Source organism: Chionomys nivalis, chromosome 9 (genome assembly GCF_950005125.1).
Source record: "Chionomys nivalis chromosome 9, mChiNiv1.1, whole genome shotgun sequence".
Lineage (NCBI taxonomy): Eukaryota > Metazoa > Chordata > Mammalia > Rodentia > Cricetidae > Chionomys > Chionomys nivalis.
Genome location: NC_080094.1, coordinates 67,602,618 through 67,626,172, shown reverse-complemented (window position 1 = coordinate 67,626,172; position 23,555 = coordinate 67,602,618). Strand labels below are relative to the sequence as shown.

At 43.2% G+C, this 23,555-nt stretch overlaps 1 protein-coding gene across 3 annotated transcripts in view; it reads left to right on the top strand.

The window, feature by feature from the left end:
* The window catches only part of Mpped2 (metallophosphoesterase domain containing 2), a 180,714-nt gene that overhangs the window by 88,241 nt on the left and 68,918 nt on the right, over positions 1–23,555 (top strand). For all 3 annotated transcript variants that reach the window (XM_057780885.1, XM_057780886.1, XM_057780887.1), the window contains one exon: positions 2,376–2,601. In XM_057780885.1, the coding sequence (XP_057636868.1) occupies positions 2,376–2,601 (226 nt within the window). The remainder of the gene's footprint in view (positions 1–2,375; positions 2,602–23,555) is intronic.

Genomic DNA, 23,555 nt, shown 5'->3' with positions numbered 1-23,555 from the left:
TGGCAGATTATAGATGAAAGGTCAGCTCAGCAAAAAAGAAAATCTGTCAGACAATCTCATAACACAGGTAACCCAGGGCGGAACCTGGAAACTGCTATTGGATTCTCAGGGTGAGATGAGCGTGTTGGCGGAGTGTAAATATCATCACCACTCCAGCGGCTGTTCATTTCGGGGCTTCCTGCTCTAGTGGACTCTCTCAGACCTGATTCAGAAGATGCCAAGGATGCTTAATTTCCCGGGAAGGATTTCCTTCACAGAAGTTTCCCCTTTTATTTTTGGCTGGTTTGTTTTGAACAGTTAAAGCGGGGTATGGTGGGGGAGCATTTCTTTTGCCCAATGTCTTAATCTCTCAATCGTGCTGAACCAAATACCCAAAATGAGGACATAGGGAGAATACGGGCCTCTCGTGAAAGCAGTGACTACTGAGTGAGTTTCCAGGGAGCCCATCATCAGCGACAGAGGAGACAGAGGGCCACAGTGTGGGCTGAGCTGGTAGCTAAGGCACACTCAGGCAAGACCAGCCCCAGAAGAGAGCGATGTTCATGAAAACATGTCTAGCCTGTTCCAACTTGAAGAACCTAGGTGAATCTGTGGGTGCATTATCTAACCACAGAGCTGTGATAGCAGAGTTGTGGGGCCTCATAGTTTCAGTGAGTGCTGGGAATTTGAGGCCTTATGTTAATCCATCTTTCATCTGTGCTTCAAGTGTAGGAATCGCACAAAACAGCCGGACCATTCTAAGGTATTTGCAACACACATTATGCTCCTAATTGCCCAACTTGCATAAACATGCCTCTGAGAGTGGCTTCCCACCTCTATTGCACTCGTCTCTACAGCCCTGCAAATAACAGAGGTGTCACACAGCTGTGTGAAGGGGGTCATCAGGTGTACCTTGACTCCTGGCCTCCATGTTTCTTCCTCCCCCTCTTGTAGCATCATTTTCTGTTACTGCTTTCTCGAGCCTTCCTGCTATAGCACATGCGGGTAATGATTCTATTACCCGTAGAAACTGCAAATCAAGAGCTGAAGAAAACGGCCCTGTTATAAAACATCACCACTGTCTTAGGAAACACTTGTGCTAGCCGCTGCCTGTGTTTCGGGCTGCTGGCAAGGCAAGGGCTCTATGTGCAGTCTTTACAAATTACTGTGCCGAAATCCAAGTACCAATGGCAGAAGTTACTGCCACTCCCAGTGAAAAGTCTATCCCACTAAGCTTCCTTAATTAAATCATCAACTCTGGCTTGCTGGTAAGGATCAGTTCTTACAAGGGTATTCTATTTCCTATTCAGGGTAACCTTAATTCTTCCCAGAATAGCAGGCAACATTAATTTTGCATTGGACCCAGGAGTCAAGGTGGAATTATATGTGCCACTGCCCCACCCTTTTTTCCACTCCAAAATAAAATAAAATAAAATGAGCAATAGCTCAGTGGTGAGTTTTGTAGGATGAGTAGAGAAAGAGCAGCAAAAAAAGGCATTAATCTCAGGAAGGGGTTGGCTGCCCATTTCTATCTCCCCTTGGAATTTCGGTTCTTACTGCATCACAGTGAGTTATTAATATGTATGACCTGTACTTTATTCAAACATTATAAATCTATGCAGAAGTCTGGTGTTTGGGTTTTCCTTTATAGCTTTCATTCTTCTTCCCAGAATTATCTCATTTCGATCGGGAAACTTTTGCATAAAAAGCACACACCAAGAACTCACATTTCCATAGCATAAATATTAAAAGGGGGTTAAGCTTTACAGTTTCCTCTCCCATCCCAATGGGAGGAAAGTTGGCGTTCCAATCACGGGCCCTTAATAATGTTCTGTTTACTCAGAAGCCAAAAGGTAAATGTAAAATGAGACTTGCAATCTGACATTGGAGGCTCCTTATCTGGACATAGGACGCATTATAAAATGCTTAGATGTGCCACTTCTTTTGTGTGAAGGGTGTATTAAATCTAGCATTTATGCATGCTGTTAAAGACACTTGGTTTTGTTTTTTTTCTGAGAGCCAGACTGAGTCCAAGCCTTCTCTTCAGGATCATGGTCAGTCTCTATAAGACAAAGCAAAATAAAAATTGGATAATTGTTTAGTGTAGATTCATCACAGTGGGTCTGTAAAATCTAGAGAGAAATGGAGCCGGAAACCTCGATGCCTTCTTAATGGCTTATTCCCTCCTCATAGCTCCCTATCTCTGGTTTATTGTCAATTTTTGGTAGCATAAAAGAATAGCCATAAATTTTGATTTACATGGAAATAGAAGGAAACGTATGAGCATTTCATTCGGATGAGCCGTCTGTTAATCACAGTCTTGGCTGTTTTATTTTGTGATGGGAAATGAATGTGCTAATTGGTGCTTTTTTTTTCTCTCCATCTTCTCATTACAGGAAACCTGCCATATGAATATAAAATTGTGATTGCTGGGAATCATGAACTGACGTTTGATAAGGAATTCATGGCAGACCTCGTTAAACAGGACTACTACCGTTTCCCCTCTGTGTCCAAATTGAAACCGGAGGACTTTGACAATGTCCAGTCCCTTCTGACAAACAGTATTTACCTGCAAGATTCAGAAGTAACCGTGAAGGGATTCAGGATATACGGTGCACCTTGGTAAGTGCTTGCTCAAACAGGTTGGGAACCAAAAAACCATGTTTGGTACTTGACCGCTTTAAATGACAATGTCTAGGATGGAAGGAAAGGTTCGACAAAACCCATCATCTGCCACTGCTGAAAGCCACAGTATTAGTTCTTCTCACCACCAGCCAGACTCCTTTAGGTGGGAAGAATGAGAGTAAGGCTTTAGTATAAACGTGGGTCGTTGTGTAAGGGGGCCCTACGTATATCTGTGTAACGTAGAAAGATTTGCAAAAGACCACCCTGGTGCTCTTGACAGGTTTAGCTACTCTAAACATTTCGTGAGAGTGTTCCCCTTTCCGTTATACTGGAAGCAGTCATGCATTGCCTTGCGTGTAGATCAAGGTTCCTCAAGGCCCTATATGCATCAGACTGGCCAGTTCTGTAGAGATAGCTTTTGAAATTCTAGTCTGAAAGACTCCCTGATTCTCCTTCCTTCGAGAAACAAAAAAAAACAAAACAAACAGCAACAGAAAAACGAACTGTTTTTAAAAGGTCTGCAGATGAGATGCATGCTCAGGCGATTTGGAGAGTGCTGACTGACAGACAGAGAGCATGGTACTAGGAGTCTAGACCTGTGCTCTGGATTGCTGTGTTCTGGATTGCATGTCCTCGGGGCCTCACAGGGGGACTCTGGATCTTGATTCTGCCGGATTTCCTTGCCAGGTTTTAAAGAACTTATTCCATGTTGAACCTTAGATCCTGTATCTTTTAAATGGTGAAAACAAATAGTACCTTTTATCCAGCCATCAGAAGATTATGGAGGTAGCCCCGTGCAATGGATTTAGAAGACAGCCTGGTAATTGGCTTAGGATAACAATTATCATTTTTTTCTGCTCTTGGCTTTGCCATTGTGTTTTGGAGCAAGTCACTCAGCCCAAACCAATGTTTTCATCTCTAAAATAAGAATGTTGGACTGGAGTTATCTGTATCAGACAATTCCAGGATTATCTGTGTGTACTGAGCAGACCAGCTAACCCTCCCAATCTCAGCTGGAAGAGCCCCCAAGTCCTCTGCTACAAGCTGAGGATAGGGTTGCCGGAGGCGTGGCAGAGTGGACTCCAGTTGCCTCTCCACTCAAAGGTTTGGTTTCTGTCTGGAAAAAAAAAAAAAAAAAAACCCGCCTTTTCCCCCTTACTAATTGGTTTTCATGACTATTAGAAGGTGGGGAAGTACATTTTTGTTTGCACTTCATCCTGTCAGTGACTGTGAGTTCCTCATTAACAGCTGTAAGCTAGGCACCGCTCTGAGTCCATTGTTGCATCAGTTTTCCAGTTTAGTCTTCAATCTGCCTGTAGAATTTAGGTACCACTGTGATTCTCATTTGTCAGATAAGGAAACTGAGGCACAGACAGTTAAATGACTGCTTAGGAAACAACAGGTAGCAAATGGTAGCTCTACCACTCTGCAGGTCTCTCTCTCTAGGGAATATAGTGTGGCCAAGGGCCTGAGGAGCGATGGCAGTGTGGTGGTAATGCGATAATTCGTGGTCATAAATTCGTGTGCAGGTCCAGTTTAAATTCGGCTCTATTAAAATCCATCCTTTATCTTTATGCATGAGAAGATGGTAGAGGGTAATAGGATAAATAGCAGGCATGGATCCTGTTCAGCTGCGATCTGAAAATGATCTCAGGATGAAGCAGGGTGTTGACATGGATGGTTCTGGATGGGGGCAGGGTGTGAGCATCTCCCACTTCCCAGTCCAATTCTTGAAGTAATTTAATAGTTGAAAAATGACCTCTGATTGTCAGAGAAGCCTGACGTGTTGGCTAAAAGCATTTCTTCAGACTCGCCTGGTGTTTTTGAACAATCTTCACCCAGGCCCAGGACGTTGGGCTGTTCGTGAACAATAGTGCTTTCAAAGACCCCAGATTGCTAATTACTGAAACAATGACCAGAGTGGGGGTGGGGGAAGCATCCTCTGTGGTTTAAGCTGATCCAAATCTGTTTAGGATGGAACTTAACTAAACAAAATTACAGCTGTGATGAATGAGGGGATGATTAGCATCCCAAGGCAGACATCAACGTAGCCTACGATGGGAAAACAAATTGCTAACTGAAATAGCCGGTGTGATGGAGTATGATCCAGTCTGGGTGGGTGGATCATGCTGCAGACAAAGTTTATATCAGAGCTAGATTACTATCTTTTAAGGTGCTTTTCATCATTAAAAAAAAAAATCAATTCAAAATTGGTGAAGGTAGTTGAAGCCAGAAACTAGGCAGCATTGATTTGTGTCTTGAAATGGTGTCCTGAGTTAGTGTTCCATATAGTGTGTATGAGATTTCCATAAATCTTGACCCCTTGTTCCTGCCAAACACTTCGCTACAAAGAAGGGAATCTATAGGTGGGATCTGAGGGATCTGTAGGTGGGATTTGGGGGATCTGTAGGTGGGACTTGCCTCACCCACTGAAATGGTTGGAATTAAGAATGCCAAAAGTGAAGAGGAGGTTTCATTTCCCCCTATTCTCCTGAGACCCCAGTTGTTTGAATATCACTGTGAAGATGTTCTGTTTAAATGGGTAGTCCTACGGCTACTGAACGTTGACTTGGGGATTTCTGCCTGAGCGTTTCTCTACAGGGAGGACTGTGGTTCCCATTTTGACTACATACTCTACAGGACCTTGGATGAGTTCTTCCGTCTTTGCTTTGTGTGATTTTTTAACATCACCGTGCCTCTGTTTTCAACATAAACTTAGTGTATCCACAGCATAGCGAAGACTGCAAGCCTCAAGTTAGCATCTGAGAAGTGTAGCGAAGACCATGAACAGGGGAGTAATTGGTGCTTCCTGACCACTCTGTAAGAGATTTTGCCGCAGGAGTCAAATGGGTGTGTTCTGACATTGTGTCTCTGCTGATTGGGTGACACTCCATGAGTCATGTGACTTCTGGATTTCGGATATGGAACAGAAGAAATGATGTCTGTTCTAGGTTCTTTCGTATGCAACCACATAAATGTTCCCTGTAGCGTGAATCCTAATTGGTCTTAATAATAAAAACCCAGAGTCAGATATTAGGGGGTGAAAGCTGAAAGATCAGAGAAGCAGAGCAGCCAGCCACTAGAGTTCTTACCTCTACAAAACACTTAGATGAAAAAGGGTATCTTGTCTCTACAACTCCTCAGACTGAATGCTGAGCTCCCATCTCCTTCTGCCTTTTATTCCTCTCTATACCCACCCTGTCTGTAACTTCCTGTCTCCACCTCCCTAGTGCTGGAATTAAAGGTGTGAGCCACCACCACCTGACTCTGTTTCTCTTTTAGACTGATCTAATCTCATGTAGCCCTGGGGTGGGGTGGGGGTGGGGTGTTGAACTCCTGATCTTCCTGCTTCCTCCTCCCAAGTGCTGGGGTTAAGAGTAGTGCCACCAAGGCCAGGCCTCTGTGGTTAACTAGTGGCTAGCTCCACCCCTCTGATCTCCAGGCAAGCTTTATTTGTCAGAAACAAACAAAATATCACACAACGCTTCCCTCTTTTTCTTTTCAGAACAAGATCCCTGCATCTAATCCCCTTTGTTCAGCTTTTTTCCCTGATCATTACTAACAAGAATTTGTACCCAATTTCCCTAACTATCTTTTGGGAATGTGGGCGTAGTTCTCTAGACTACGTCTTGCTGATTGGGGGGTACTGGTAATCTCTGGGGTGGGGGGGGGGCCTGGGAAAACTCAGGATTATGGTCAATTTCTGACTGGAGAATTCTGTAGGCTGGATTATCTCAACCAGCAACCTTGAAGCCATTCTGGCTATAGAGCTCAGACAAAACTGCAGCAGAGGTGCTCAGAAACAGTGGACCATTTGGGCTATTCTCCCCCATCAGAGATATTTCAGGGGGTCTTCTTTGATCAGACTTAATTTTTCATAACCCAGAATGAATACATAGCCTCTCATTTCCTGTGGAAATAAAAGCAAAACCTTTTCTCTAAAGTAACACATCTTTTGACTTAAATTTTGAAGTCAAGGCATTTTCAAAATACATGTTATATTATTCCAACAACATATGTAATCAAATGTCTCTTAGCAGCTGTTCTTCTTTCCACAGTAGTCAAACAATTCAAAGACAACATAATAACATACAGTATCCTGACTCTCTGAGAATTTTTCATCTTTACATGGATTATTATATTTTTTATTATTCTTTCTTTTTTAAGAACTGTCTCTACCCTTTTTTAAAATTGATTTTTATTGAATATATACATTTTTCTATCTCACCTCCCTTCCTCTCCTCTCCCCTTCAACCCTCTCTCATGGTCCCCATGCTCCCAATTTACTCAGGAGATCTTGTTTTTTTCTACTTCCCATGTAGATTAGATCCATGTATGTCTCTCTTAGGGTCCTCATTGTTATCTAGGTTCTTTGGGATTGTGAATTGTAGGCTAGTCTTTCTTTGCTTTATATCTAAAAGCCACTTATGAGTGAGTACATATGAAATTTGTCTTTCTGGGTCTGGATTACCTTCTCAATATGATGTTTTCTAGATCCATCCATTTGCCTGCAAATTTCAAGATGTCATTATTTTTTTATGTTGTGTAGAACTCCATTGTGTAAATGTAAATTTTCCTTAACCATTCTTCAGTCGAGGGGCATTTTGGTTGTTTCTCCTTTTCTTTTTCTCTCCCAAGCCCACATATATTTTAAATGCACTGTAGTTTGTTTAGAGGTTTTTTGTTTTTTTTTTAATCTGTCTTTACTGCATATCTTAATCTTTTGCTGACCACATGAGTCTTTAAACTGATAAGGGGCATGGCTAGGACTAAGACTGCGGCTTTGGCAGCTGGTTCCACTTCACTTCTGGATTCCCTGAAAGCTTAGTCTCATGGCAGAGGTATGTTTACTGCCAGCTCTGGGATCCATGTTTACCGCCCCAACTCTGGGAAGGTCCATGCCACCACCGAGTAGTATGTAGTAGTACCATCCACTGCTCATAAACCCGATGTAAGTGTTTGGTAGAAGGACTTCTAAAAAGAGCCTCCCGTTTTTGCCATGCTGTTTATCACATCTCCAGTGAAGACAATTTGAATGTGCTTCTGTGGGTCTCAGAAAATTTGGCGTCCCAAACAGCGGAAGCTGTTCATGGGATGCCAGTCTGGAAGGAGGGGGCTCCTTAGAAGGACATTAAGTGTAGATGAGTTTTGCTAGGAGCTTCTTGGCCTCGGGGAGCAGGGGGCTTGGCAAGAACACAGTTTTCTGTGTTCTTTCTACATTCCCTCACCAACTCCTTCCGTGACCCTAAAGGAACGCGATCAGACAAGCTCATGAGATGCTTTGCTTACAGATTTCCCTAAGTTCTGCCATCATTTCCTTTTGCCCCCTTTAGGAGACAGAAGAGGGGCCTGTGTTATCAGACATCTAGAGCAGACCCTGGCCTTGAAAGCTCACAGGCTTCCCGTGCCTGCTGTTCATGCTTGGCCTCCACCATGGACCCCTGCTTCCTCTTTCTGCCTGTCTTCTGCAGTGTCTTTTCCAAAGGCAAAGAATAGTTAAAGAAGAAAAAATTCTAATCTGTCAGATATTAGCCACTGTGGTAACTGACTGCTTGTCTGTTCATACCAAGGGGAAGGTAGAATTTCGAAATCATCTTCACGTTTTTGGTTACTGAACCTGTAGCCAGCCTTTTAATGCAAGTGAGTTTCAGTTTAACTCACACGTGGACAGGCTGTGGAAATCGACCGGGTCTTCTTTTTCTGATCTCAGTTGCTCTTTTGATAGCAAGGTCCTGTGTCAAAGAAGAAACAAACCCACACTTACTAAGGGGTCAGCAAGCCCTACCGCAGAAAGTAGACAGACCCTGGCCCTAGCTTGCACACTTGGACAGCGCGGTTGTCTTGTTCTATGCCAGCCTGTACCTTGCTCCTCTTGCACAGAACTGGTCTCCGCTGGTGTTTAATGAACATGAATAGGACCTTTCCTATGTCTGGGAATTTGATCTCTTGACTCACCAAGGGGTCAGGAACAAAGAGTTCGTTTTTTCGTGTTAGAATGGACACAGGTGTAGTTTGTCACATTTAATAACTGTGGAAAAAGTGCCTTAATTTCTACATCAGGAAAATTAGATCAGGGCCCGGGCTTGGTAGTTCTACAGTGGCCAAAAGAGGAAGAGAAATTCCACCGCCCTTCCCTTTCAAAGTAAGCATGAGTAGGGTCTCCCTCCCTCCTCCGTTCCCTTCGTTTGGCATCGTAAACATGTTGAGTTCACCCATTCATTTAGATGTAATTTCCTGAGCATTTCGCAAAGCCAGAGTTAAGTGTTGGCTCCACTCTGTGGCAAGGATAATTGTGTCTGCGCACAGAGCGCTACAAGGCTGTTTGTGTTGCCTTGTTCTGATCAGGGCAGCCGTGCTTCATGGGTATCCGTCAGGAAGGCTTCGGATGTTTCCATTTTCAATTATAAGTTCCGTAATGCATCATGTATTTTGCTGACAGTCTTCAAGTTCTTGAAACAGCAAACAAATTAACAGCAGATATTGAGTGAGAGGATTAGAAAACCAATTGGTAACTCATGATGGAGCTCAGATACAGGAATGAGTGGAATGGGCTCCTTTATTCTATTTTCACACTCATACTGCGTAATTAGCTTCGGGAAAGGAGGAAAAAGGAAGGAATGAAGGGAAGAAAGAACAAAGGAAGGAAGGAAGGAAGGAAGGAAGGAAGGAAGGAAGGAAGGAAGGAAGGAAGGAAGGGGAAAAATCTTACAACATCTCCGTGTTCAGCAGGAAAGTCCATGTGTGTTCAAATCAGATTGTAATCACTATTGGTTCTGCACACTGTTTGCAGGGATCCCCAGCTTTTATTTAAGAGAGTTCCAAAAAATATTGGCACAGAAAAACATGTGTGTGTGTGTGTGTTAAACAAATATGCACTCTGCTTTTACACGATTCTGTTTAAAGGCCCAGGCTAACATTTCATTTTGTTTGGCTCCAGGCCCACAGGCACAAACCTATGGCCATTCTGCCCTGGTCTAGAGTTACAGGGCTCTGTTTACATTATTGCCTGCCTCAGAATGCAGCTGACTGCTCTTAAAGCCACACAGGATCAGATTCACGTCTGGTTTTAACAACTGCCTTGTTTATTTGAAAAAGGGAGAAAGCAAACCTGATTGGCTTTGCCGCCTACCTCCCATTGATAGCCAGATCAGGACAGCAGATACCCGCTTCAAGTCCAGTTTAGACAGAGTTTGTCGTGTTGGGTCCAGTTCAGAGCTCTCTGCCAGAACCTCCAACAGGCTCATCCTCCACAGCCTCTCCCTGTTGGAGCCCTTACCTGATGTGGGGAGGGGGCTAAACCATAGCACTCCATTAGGCTTCGAATTAGCTGTGGTCGCCATTGAAGTCTTTGCTTTCACATTGCTGAGCCAGCAGCTCAGCAAGCATCACGGATAGACTCACGTTTGGAAGGCAGTATTTCCTTAGAGTTTGTACAAATGATGTCTCATTCGGGCTACCTAGCCTTTGCAGAATCACATCATTGCTCCCAAGAGTTAATAAGACCAAGGTTTTTAAGTCAGGTGTTGTACAGCCTGTTGCTTTTGGACAGAGTCCAAGTTAGGGCAGCAGGTGACGTGCCTAAGTTCCCAGAGCCAGTGTGAGAAATAGGACCTGGAGCCAGAATTCCTTTGCCAAGCTCTTTAAATTGGAATTAGTTCAGCTAGAACATCCATCCACTCCTCAGACCGAACCAACTTAGGCAGTGACCACTTCTTATCTTTGAAGACATGGCCGTTTCCATTTCACGACAAAAAGACTGCCCATTAATCCAGACCACATGACTCTCCAGGGACTCTCGTGGGATTAAGTGTGCTGCTAGAGAGGGGCAATAGGAGTGTTGAGGAGAGGGGAATGGATGTCTTCCGCACGGTGTGCTTCAGAAAGTGAGGGTTTTTGCAAAAGAACAAATCTCCATCTCAGTATGTTGTTGGCATTCTAGTCTTCCTGCTTTCCTCCACACACACTACAGACCAGAGGCCCAAAGTTCATCCCATGTCACTTCTCATGTTCCCATCTTAAACATCTGTAGCAAGGGGGGGGGGGGGGCAGATGCCTCTTGTAGCAGTGCACTCCAGCCGAAGCTAGGCTGACGTGGGCTACTTCAAAGATCTGGACCATTTCATTGGTTCTGCTGAGCTGGTGGGCAGCTGGGTATTCTTCCACGCCTCGTGTTGTAGTCACAGGCTCCTCCTCTTTCTAATCCAGAGTGGCTGCTGGTGGACAGAAGCAGATTCTAATGTGACTTTGTTCTCCGATGTAAAATGTCCTTCTATATATGTGCTGCTTTCATCGGTTGATGGATAAAGCTGTTTTGGCCAATGGCTCAGCAGAGTAAAGCCAGATGGGAATTCCTGAGATAAGAGAGGGTGGGCAGAGTCAATCGCCATGTAGCTGCCGAAGGAGGAAGACGCCAGAACCACACCCGGTAAGCCACAGCCTCATGGCGATACTCACCCGGTAAGCTATAGCCTCATGGCGATACACAGATTAATAGAGATGGGTTAATTTAAGATGTAAGAGTTAGCTAGGAATATGACTAAGCTATTGGCCAAACAGTGTTTTTAATTAATGTAGTTTCTGTGTGATAATTTGGGTCTGGGTGACTGGGAAATGAATGAGCAGTCTCTGCTTACAGTTCTCTGTGCTTACTCTAGACTAGCTCAGTCCAGACCTACAGAATGTCTACTCCATATCTAATGAGTAAGTGAATGAGTGAACAAACAATATGATGGTAGCGGGAATATGAGCCGGAGGTCTACACAGATCAGACAGCAGTTGTAATGAGCGGTATTTCCAATACAAAGCCAGGCAGGATTGTGAATGTGTGGGATGGAAGACGAGAGGTGGAAGAGCAAAGTGGAACCAAACAAAGCTCTAAGCTGTGCCCCTTTGCCTGCAAGAGAAGATCTGGATCTTTCCTGGGCCTCAGGGAGGGTGGAGAGCACAGCGTGTCCCTCAGTGAGCATGGTTTCCTAAAGCAAGGGAAAGGCAAGAACGAACTTGACGTTAGGTCCTAAGAATTTTCACAGAACGGCATCTTCGTGAGCCGTGTTATTCTTGCCTCTGATGCCTCGTCCCATGCTGTGCGGAGAGAGAGAACTTGCTAGTAACCTTGAGGAATGTTTCTTCAAGGCAGTGTTCAAGAAGGGCAGTGCGAAGATGAGAGTGTTGGGAAGCGACCAAATGAACCCTGGCCCTCCTCTGGTATTGTAGAGTCATGAAGCCTGCTTGGTGGTGAACCCCCACTGGCTGGATTCCGCGATTCTTCACCACTTACTTTTGAGGTATCGGATAGATGCAGACTTCTTTGTCTATGCTCTGCACTATAAATGTAGGGTGGATTTTTTTTCCAGATTGTTCCATTTAGTAAACCTATTCAGGTCCCATGACAAGCTCAGTCCACATCAGCCTGCTTGCCAGTCAGATGTGTTCTCCGACCGGTCCAGGTGACTAGAAGGGTCGCTTTGATGCTTCCAACGGGCCCGAGATGAAGGTGAGGTGGGCCCTCGGTCTTCAGATCAGAGGCTGCCCTCTTGCTCTCCTCCCCTTCAGCTGGTACTGCCTCTGCCTAGCCTCGCCACAGGACACCCTTCCCTCCGCTTCCGGCAAGTCTGCAAGCTGCCAGTTGTTCACAATACAGGCTGGATAATCAAAGCTCGGCAGTATTCTTTGCCTGACGGAACAAGCCCTCTGCCCCTCCAGGCAGCTCTGCGAGAGGGCTGTCAAAGCGTGATGTCACTTATTGTCTCGAGGGTTCATTTGTGAGCCCGTGGACAGCTGGATAGAACACAGGCTCGACTGTATCATAGTCAAGGACATATTCCTGCCATTGAAGATTTTGTCGAAACTGGGCTAAGCCCTACTTGTTGCTTTTCTCTTCTCTTAAGCCATCTGTCTCTCAGTTTAACACTTCCGGAAAGAACTTCCCAGGAGGAAGACACACCCTGAAAACTTGGCTCCCTTTGTCAGCCATGAGCCGGTGTACCCAGTCTCGGAGGTCTTGGAGGGAGGCAGTCTGTAAACCTACACAGACTCCGGCATTCAGAAGAGGCTGTCCCAACAAGTGTGACTCTGTGTCATCAGTGTGACCTTGGCGAGCACATTATCTAATCTCTCTGAGCCATAACTTTATCTGTCAAATGGGCGTGCAAATAATAACTGTCACATATGCAGCATCACCTACATGCACATGCTTCGTACAGCATGTATTCAAGCTTGGCCATGTCTCTATAGGTGTGGAAAACCAGAAGATTGAACATTAGAGAAGATAAATAACTCACCCAATGATTCTAGCCTCACAAAGGACAGGAAATTCGTAAAGTCAGACTCCAATCTATGTGGCTGGCCCTATAGCTTTTACTTTTAATCAGTTGTGGAGTTTTTGTGGAATAAGAAGTTTGTGTATGTTAGCCTCCTGGTACTCATTAAATAATAATAAAACGTTGTTTTCTTCCCTGAACAGTGAGTGAGTTTTCAGTTCTCTGATGGCTGACATTGTTTTTTGTTTGTGTGTGGTCATACTAAGATAAAAGAGGGCAGAAATAAAGTACATAGGAAATTTAAGAAAATGGTGTAAGTGTGTATGTGTGTGTGTGTGTGTGAGAGAGAGAGAGAGAGAGAGAGAGAGAGAGAACCAGGAAGACAGACAAAGGAATAGAATTTTAAGAAATGGCTATCATTTACTTCCTTTGGCCTGACAAGTTGCTTATGATCTGGGTAAGTGGAAGCCATTTAGGAAAGTTACCCTGTGTATTGCTGCATTTGGTTCAGAAGCATGGAAGACTGAAGATGGCTGTTAGATGAAGACAGATGGGACCGTTTTAAGGTCACTGAAATGGAGTATCGTTTTCAATGTATGAGTAACACGTAGCAGTGCGTCCTCACCCAGGAAAGATTAAGGCAGTGCTGGATAGTGACTGTAAATTCAGTGTGGGCTGGCCCGTAAGGGCCGCTCCAGCCTATGGCTAGTGGCAGATTTGCAAGCCCCTGGATTAGCAGAGTGTGTGTGAATTCTGCACAAATAAAGGAAGATGGGCTGAGCAACCTGCATTAACTCAGGAAAGAATGGAAGAAGATGCTCAAATGTTAGAAAAGCTCATCTGTTAAAATACAGGCACATCACTGTCGCTAACAACCGGCATGCCGTTCGCATCCAAAAGAACGACAGGCCATGAGAAGAAGCCTCTGGGATATAGAAGGGCAGAGTAGAGGCAATGGTTCTAAGTGAGATTCTGCCTAGATGGGGAGGGGGGATCTGAGGCAGTTTCTAAAGGAAGAGATGAAATTAACTGGATAATTTAGGTACTAAAGCATGATGGGCTTACAGGGTGGACCACAGACGGAAAAAACAGTGGTAACATTTTCATGTGGATTTGCGGTAAGTCAACAGTGAAGACAGAGCAAGAGTATTGTGCTTGTAAAGGAAGAGTCAGGCCCAGCTCTACCCACTGAGCTTTCATTCCTTCCTCATTCTGTTACCCATTTCCTGGATATGTTATGTGCAAAGGATGCACATAAAACTGAGGCAGGCAGCTGCTGCCTGGCTGAAGAACTGGTGACCACTGTTTCCCTCCCTGATTTTGAGACACTGTTTATATTCAAATTCTGGGCTCTGCCCATCTTAAAGCAAACCCACTTCAGTATTCTGACTTTCCGTCCCTGCCTCTCAGTGCTTCAGGGGTGATGGGAGTTAGCTTGGTTCACTATGGTTCTAGAAGAAGGATAACTGAAGACAGGGGGAAATACTTTTGTTTTATTAATTAAAAATTCAACTCCTAACTTGTTAGCTATAATTGGGAGTTCTTGAACCCCTGTGTGTAGTGTGTGTGCATGTGTGTGCATGCACCTTGCACATGCGCATGTGTATGGTCATGTGTGCGTGTGTATACATGTTTTCCTGGATGGGCATGCACGTGGGTGCCCATATCAGAGAGACTGGGCATCTTCTTTGATCTCTACTGAAGCAAGGTCCCTTGCTGAGCCCAGAGCTCACTGGATCACTAGTGTCAGCATCCTGCGTGCTGAAGGCAGAGAAGCCACCAAATGCAGAGTTCTGGAGATCCAGACACCAGTCCAGTCCTCATGCATGCACAGCAAATGCTTTACCCATGGAGCCACAGTGCCAGCCCCTGACCTCTGGTTTTATTGAGAGTCGGGATTCAATAGGAAAACCCTTCTGTTTTCAATCTCTTCAGTACAAAATCCAAGATGCTTAACCCAAACCTGATCAGGTGTTGGTGGCAAAAAAAAAAAAAAAAAAAAAAAAAAGCTGGGCATGCGCCTTGAGGTTTGTAAAGCGGCTCTTGCTCTTTCTTTCTCTTCGGTGTTACAATTTAAGGGGAAACAAGTTTGTTTTGCAACACTTAGGTCCATTGTAGTTTGTTTGTTTTTTGTATCATTTAAAACAGCTGGTACTTGGGTAGCCTTGGAGAAAGAGGGCTGCAGGCTCAGCGGTTGCCACCTTTAATGAAACAAAGCAGTACCGTGCCCCTCGGACTGGAGCTGCAGGCGAGATGCTTTTCCTCCTGGATGCAGCCTTACTTAAAATGAGATGAAAGAAGAGGTCCCCTCGCCTATTGGGCCAACAGTAAAAATGAAAACAGGAAGCCTACAGGCGCCTGCTTCATGTAGAGTCTGACCAGTACTCTTTTGCACAGCTCTTTCTAGAGGGGCATTCTGTGGGGAGCCTGCTTGTCAAGGGAGCAACTTCGAGGCTCCAGAACAGTGGGGGAGTCTGCAGTAACCAGTTCATCTTACAGTCTCCTTGCCTGTGCTGCCGACTGTGTAAGGAGGAAAGCTGACCCGGGTGGATGGTGCTTTTTAAGGTTACTTGTTACTAGGAATCACTGTCTGCAGAGTTTGGACTCCTGGTGTGAGAAGCCAGCAAGGACACAGGGTCACTTCTCAGGATGTGGAGGTGTGGCTAGCTTGTCCACCGCAGACTTCCCAGTGTTTGGGAGGCAGTTCTGAGTCCACTGATACCTCAAGTTTTCACTTTGAATTAGTTTTCGGAAACAGAATAACCAAACTATTGATAAAACAGAATAAAGATCACCAGAGGCTTTCCATTCCCTATGTCTCATTCAAAACACTGAACCGGATACTCTTGAGAATAGCATCAGAAAATCTTTTATATGTAGGAAAAAAAATAGTGGAGTGGGAGAGAAAACAAGAAAAGCGTCTAGGCTGATGCGGGCGAGTATGCCTGCCTTAGCAGAGCTTTTTCCTTTACTCCCGTGTAGTAAAGTTTAGAGGAAAACATATGGGAGTCCACTTTCTCTTCCCACTATGTAGGTTCAGGGATGGAGCTCAGGTCCTCAGGCCCAGTGACAGGACCTTTACCTGCTCCGCCATCTCACCAGCCCCAGAGCTGTTCTGAATGGTGTTTCTCTAGAATATTTTCTTTCCAGATGGTGAACGAGAAGCTACTACTACTGCTATTAATAATGATTAATAATAGTAATAATAATAATGATAATAATAAATGGTGTCAGGTGCCACCATAGGAAAAAAAACTTGGCTGTTTTCTGGAATTTTGTTCTTTGCTTTTGCCATAAATGCTTTTGCTGGAAGTCTTTACAAATTTGCTCAGGTGATTGTAGAACCTGAAAAAGCTTGGGCTGCTACTTATGCTGTTATTGGTCTTTTAATATAAATACATATATGCGTAATTTGAATTTCTAAAAAGTATCCCAGTTTTCTCCGTTGACATTGCATTGCTCTATAGACATTAACAACCATGTTTGGTGTAGAAATATCACAGTTATTTTTTTCTTTTTTGCAGTTTTACAGGGGTAATGTCATGTCTTAAACACAGAAAGACTTACCTAGGGCTTGATTACAGAAACTAAAATTCTCTGAATAATGAGGAAAAAATAGAAAATTGCTGAGGATAGAGATTGCAAAATATAGTAGGCATCTCAGTGTTCGGGGTGTTTACGCCAGTGTTTACAGCCCACAACCCCAGTAAACAACCCACAGACCTATTTTAGACATTGTTGGACATCAAGGAACCAGCCATTTATTAGACAACTATGTTAATCTGGCTCCTTTTAACTAGCAATTAGCATTTTTAAAGCTACATGCCTACCCAAATGTACAGATGGATTCTAACCTTATACAAATGTATCAGCGGAGAAGTCAAAAGCAGAGAAGAGCATTCCCTACAGGACAGCAGGGAGTTTGTCAGGAATGGCTCTCCTTTTTCTAGGATTCTGTGTGTTCTGTCAAAAAAATAAATAAATAAATAAAAGTAAAAAGGGTATATTCCGTAGTTGTAAAATCTGCATCTCTGGGTACTCTGGAGATGAACTGTATTACGGTGACTTTTGCTCTGCTAGCTTATGCAGTCTGGGGGCATTTGTTGGCCTGTGCTAGGGCACACACTTCACAAATCACCTGTGTGGCAGGTCATTACAAAGGATGGGGGAGTTGGAAGTGTTCGTGCAAATCAACAAGTGCTGGGCTTTGCCCTGGTGGAATGGAAGCCTTCCCCCTACAGCACCCAGAGCTGTGCATCATGCAGCCGCTGCAAAACTATGTTTCCCTTTTAAATCAGAGTCTCGGGAAGGCAGAAGCTAGGTGGCTCGCAAGCTGGCTAATAAAAGCCAGACGTCTTTGGGGGCTTGCCTTTCAATTTATTCCTAAATGTGATACCCTGGCTCTGGCTTTACAGGATGTGGCTTCAGACGAGGAAAACCTGGTGCCTACCTTTGCTTATTTGTATTCTGGTGCTGCCGTGTCCCCTCCTCTCATATGTCTTTGTTCTATTAATCTGTGAAACAGGGCTCAACTTGTGATTAGTCCTCGGAGCTTGTTTCTATTAATCAGTCTGCAAAACAGGTCGACTTGGAAGCTTTTGTTCAGGAGCTTAACGTGTTCTTCTTGTCAAGCTGCGGTTCAGGCTGCAAGCTTTGCCTTAAACAGAACCAGGCAGTGAGATTTGGTTTTTATATGCTGATTGCATTGTCAAGGAAGAAAACACCGTGTGAAAAGACAACAGAAAAATACTATTGTAGAACTGCAGAATTAGCTTTAGGAAGGGGGCATGTTTGTTGGAGATAGAACTTATGTTACCTCTGATCCCCAGTAAACTGCACTGTCGAGTTGGCCAGAATAGAAATTAAGGCACTCTACTTATACCCCCAGAATTACTGTGCCAAGCAAGAGGTGCCTATTAATAATACTTTTTGTGTATTTGAAGTGTGATTCTCTGTTTATATTTCAAACAAACACCTTTAGCCACACAGCGTTAGGCAGTTATGAGAAGATCCAGTGCTGTTTGCGGAATTTTTACTTTCTTCTTTCCACCCTCCCTGTTCCAAGCGACGCTGCCACGGCTTAAAATGATCTTACCTGTTACACAGGGGAAATTCTATCTCTCAATTTTCTTCATTATCAAGGGACAAGGACTGACCTACCTGTGGAGATCGAGTGGGTCACCAGAGTGATGGCTATAAATTGCTTCGTAAAATGCTCATTATCTCCTCTTGTAAAAATTCTCCTAACTTGGCTGTGCAAAGGCTGCCACGGCTGGGGAAGAATTCTGATGTGCCGCTCTTCCAGCGTCAGCCGAGCTTGCGGAGAAAGATTTTGCCAGTAAAAACCTCGAGTATGTTTAGCATTCATTACTTTGAGATAACTGCCCCCCCCGTCAAGTGTATACAAGATGCAGATTCTGATTCTCAAATTAAATTTGTCATCAGTGATAAATTTAGTCCTGTAAGATACTTTAATAAGTGCTTCAGCGTGATTTATTGGTTGTGTTAGTTAACATGCTTATGTCTTGTACAGAATTTAGCAGAAGCAATTTCTGACCAGACCCTCCTTGATTAAAATTTAAAAATGAAAGTCTCATTTTTGTCACGACGGTAATTATTTTAGGGCTAAATTGGAAGGTAAGCACACTGCAGTGCTGTCATCATTTTAAAAATAAAGACAGAAGAGAGGAAGAGAGATGTCAAAATGTGACGGGGGAAGCATTGAAAAGCTTCTACCTCTTTATGTTTGGACATCCTGTATTCCTTTGTGTGTATGCAGAACGTCTAGGCTGTTTTATTGGCTGGGGCTTAAGATGCAACCCTTGCATATATAATCGCTAATGAGTGTCAGGATTCAGCTGCTAATTTGAAAGGCTTTGTGGCTCCTTCACCCCAGACACTAGCAGCTTCATTAGGCACTGCTTTGTCCAGGCTGACCTTTGCTGACCTGCAGAGCTCCGCTAAATACCAACATTGCGCCAGCACCCTCCCACTCGAAACAGTCCAGACTGGGCTCCTTCAATGCAGCGCTTATCAGAACCTGCTCCTGACATAAACTTGGATGTCTGGAGCTCGCCTCCTAATTAGGATTACCTTCCCCCAGAGAGGCCCTATTTGCTTAAACCCAGGGGGGTGTGGCTGGAGATTTGAATTTTAGAGCAGTTAACACATTTGCCTATCCTCTTGTATTTGAAAGGCACCCTTATAAAGCCTTGCTTTAAACATGTGTGGTCATGGCAACATGTGTGTTCAAACAACATGTGTTCATGTTGTTTCTGTAGAAGTAACAGCCTTTTTTCCTAGACAGAAAAGTACAGAAATTTTGTTAGTGTCATTGATAAGAAAACTAAGAGGAAAAGCTAATAGTATCTTTTTCTTTGGGGCGCTGTCTTCTTGAGCTCATTCTCCCCAGAAACAAACCACCCAGGATGCAGGAGGAAAGAACTCCGTGTTTGTTTTTGTTTGTATAAATAGCCTGAGAAATTTTTAAAAAGGGCCATGACTTGTGGTGCTTTGGTTAGCTATTATTTTTTTATTGTTCAGTAATATTGCTTCTATATTATTCCCATGTGTTCCCCAATTTTGGGGGAGGGGAGATAAAATCTTGCTCCTGATTAAACGTTTAGGCAAGTAACTGCTGGAAAGCCACTGCTCGTTGTTGGAGGAGTCTTTTGGCGTTTTATGTAATGAATCCAAACAAACAAACAAGCCAAACATGTGGATGAGCTTTCTGTTCATCAATTCTCCTCAGTCTTCTGGGTCCGGACTTATTTTGAAGGGTTCTGATTTTCCTTCCGTTTTAGAGAGAATTATACAATTAGGGACGGGAGAGAACTCTGTGGTGACATCACTTTTTCCAGCCCCTTGGCCAGTGTGACCTCCCTCCCTCTGGCATAGCCCCTTGTGTTCCCTGCAGCTTCCTGTGAGATAATAAGATGGAGGAGGTCTTGGTCCACTCCCTCTGGGAACAGGTCCCATAGTCCTTGACATGCACGTCAGCTTGCACAGTAGCTGTTTCTCCTGCTCTTCAGACGCCTGTGCATTCTTATGTTCGGTCTCTTTTTTTGTTCTTTCTTACTTCTCAAAGCTCTGGGACTTTCCTTTTTTTGAGCCGCCAGTCTGTGTTGCAAACCAAGACACAGTGCACACATGCATGGTTTTACCTCTGTTTTTGCATTCAGAATGACAGCATTGTTGGAGGATTACCCTTATTAGCTGTGTGTCTAAGACTTACGTATGTGCTGATTGCCATGAGTTTCACCTTTAGATGGGTTCCTAAATCCTTAACCATTTCTTAGAGCCTGTGACTAGAGCCTCCTAGGATCTTATGGGTGTTGAGAGTTTGGGGGCTTCCAGGAGCAAAAGGAGCACTATATTCGGTGTTAGATAAATAGAGTTAAAATAATCCAAGTTCTTGGTTAATGACAAACTGTCATGGTTGGTCTCTGCCTGTTATTAGTTCCTTGTTATCTGTCCGTTTATGAGTAAATATAGTGAGTCTACATTCACCCATCCACTGCCAAAGAACTAGAACAGTGACATAATGTTATTTATTGATATACATACATATATGTATGTGCCTATTAAAACAACTTATATTTATAGGTTTTGAAACTTTTGGAAATGATATTAATGAGTTTTCTTTCGGTTATGGAGGTCTAAGCTCCTAAGGGATTAAACCTTCCACAAATAATTGTGGAAAATTCGGTATAAAACAGAAGATAAAATCTTGGGGGACAGTGGTCATAGTTCAGTAGTGGAGCAGCTTCATAGCGTATGCAAGGCCCTGGACTCTTCTATAATAGTGCAATAATTACAATCATAAATAGCTATCTCAAACCTCTGGATAGCATGGAGGATGGAGCTGTGAACTTTACAGGAAGCTGCTGTTGCCATGGCGAACTCCATTTCTGTAGTCAGGGCCCTGCCCGGCAGTAGCCACAGTTCACTAAAGTTGTGGTATGGCAAAAATTCTAACATAATTTATTCGTATTGACAAGAGCAGCTATTTGGAAGAGCTCAGAGTAACCAGAACCACCAGACGTCAGGAAGAATCTCAAGGTTAAGAATATTAAAAGAAAGACACAAATAAGAGGAACACCAGTTCTGAGACTCTCTGTGATGCTGGAAACCACTGACACGTGCTTGTGTGGACAGACTGGTAGCCGTCTGATTGCATATCATGAGCATTATAATAGCCACTTTGGATGTAACAGGGTTGGGAGTTTGGTTCTAGCCAAGTTAGTGATCTGCCAAAACAAAGCATCGGCACAACTCCACAGGGGATACTTAAAGTGTTTGTCCATGGGCGATACTTTAAAACATCCACTAGTGGTTGTCCATGGGATGGGCGATGCTTCAAACATCCACCAGTGTTTATCCATGGGATGAGTGATACTTAAAACATCCACCAGTGTTGGTCCACGGGCGATACTTTAAAACACCCACCAGTGTTTGACATGTGAATAGTGAGCATAATGTTCAGCAGAAGCCAGCCTTAGTCAGATTATCAGACAACATTTTGAAGTATATATTATAATTATACTAAGTAAAAATAATGGGAATATGTCTGTAGTGAATAAAAATTCAACAATATTAGAAGTAAAATAGAAGGTTAAAAACCAACCAGAAACTTTGATAGGGGAAAAAAATGTTATGACATTTGAAAAACTTATTCACAAGATGGGATCAATAGCCTGTCAGCTAACAGGAAGGGACAAATGAACACACGGTTAGCAGAAATGTCTATTTGACAAGGAGAATTATTGAAACAATTAACAGCTTCAAAGATATGAGATGATAACCCAAAGTCTATTACAGTGATTTGCGAGGGATGGGAAATGAAAGGATTGCGAAACCCCACCAGTCCCCAGTTTGATGAAATACATCATCTCATATACAAAGAAGTGCAGCTACAACAAGCAAGTAAAATATAAGAAACTATGTTTAGGCATAGTGTAGCTGAATTAGTTAGCACCTCAGAAAACAGAAATTACAAAATCTGTAAGATTAAAACAAATTACATCGAAGGGAAATGATTAAAATGACGGGGCTTTTTTGAATAAAAGTTTTAGGTATTCCATGAAATGGTATGGAATTGGCTAACTTTTAATAGACTATAGAGTGCTAAGGATATGCAATGTAATCTTTGGAACAACCGATAGTAATTCAAACAGGTATAGTTAGAAGCTAACTGATAATTAAACTGGAGTTCTAGTAATTTCAAAACAGTACAGAAAGTTCAAAAAGAGAGTACCGAAATAAGAAAAATTATCTTAAGTATATTAGAAAGCAAATGTTACCTGAAAAACACATTTTAGGTATAAAAAGCAGTTTAAATATAAAAACGAATTCTAAGTGGAATACACAGTGGGTTGATGTAAATGGATGGGATTACACAGGTTGATACAAATGGTTAACATAAGGAGGCTGCATGGCTTTGTTGATACCAGACAAAGTAGATTAAGAAGAAAGAGTGTTGCCAAAGGTCAATAGGGGCATTCATAATGCGAAAAAAAGGGAGTCAATGCCCCAAAAAGACACAATCAATAATCACAAGCCGGTATGTGCTTCACCTTGAAACTTACAAATTTACAAAATAAACAGTTACAGTGTTAAAAGAAAAATATTCCCACATTCATAATAGGAGATTGTAATATTCTTCTCCATTTAATTGATTTTTAAACTAGACACATCCCTTAAAAAAGAAGGGGGGAAAAAGGCCATAGAGGTTCTGAACAACAGCACTAACTCTGTTGAGCCAATCAGTATCTACAGAAGATTTTCTCGATAACTACAGAACGGACAGTCTTTTCAACTGTATGTGGTGCTTTCTCCCATATATAACCCTGCTGGACCATGACACAAATCTCAGTAAGCCTAAGACTAAAATCATGAAAAGTCCTTTCATTGAATATAGTGAATCTTAATTAGAAGTCAATAGCAATAACATCTACATAGAACCCCTCCCTAACATTACGACATTAAATGGCACACTCCTTAATAGTCTTCTAATTTAGACACTTTTACAAATTGGGCCATAACAAAATTGCAGTAGATTACAATATGTGGAATATAGATAAAGCAGTGCTTATAAGGGAATTCTTAATGTTTCCTGTTTTTATTTATTTATTTATTAAAATTTTCACCTCCCATTTCCCTCCCACTCCTCTCACTCCCTCCCCCCTCCCTCTCCAGTCCTAAGAAAAGTCAGGGTGCCCTGCCCTATGGGAAGTCCAAGGCCCTCCCCCCTCCATCCATGTCTAGGAAGCTGTGCATGCAAACAGACTAGGCTCTCAAAAAGCCAGTACATGCAGTAGAATCAAAACCCAGTGCCATTATCATTGGCTTCTCAGTCAGCCCTCATTGTCAGCCACATTTAGATAGTCTGGTCTGATCACATGCTCGGTCAGTTCCAGTCCAGCTGGCCTTGGTGAACTCCCATTAGATCAGTCACATCGTCCCAGTGGGTGGACACACCCCTCGTGGTTCAAATGGCCAAAAGATACTTAAGGTCATGTTCAACTTCCTTAGCAATCAGGGAAATGCAAATCAAAACAACTTTGAGATATCATCTTACACCTGTCAGAATGGCTAAAATCAAAAACACCAATGATAACCTATGCTTGAGAGGATGTGGAGTAAAGGGAACACTCATCCATTGCTGGTGGGAATGCAAACTTGTGCAATCAC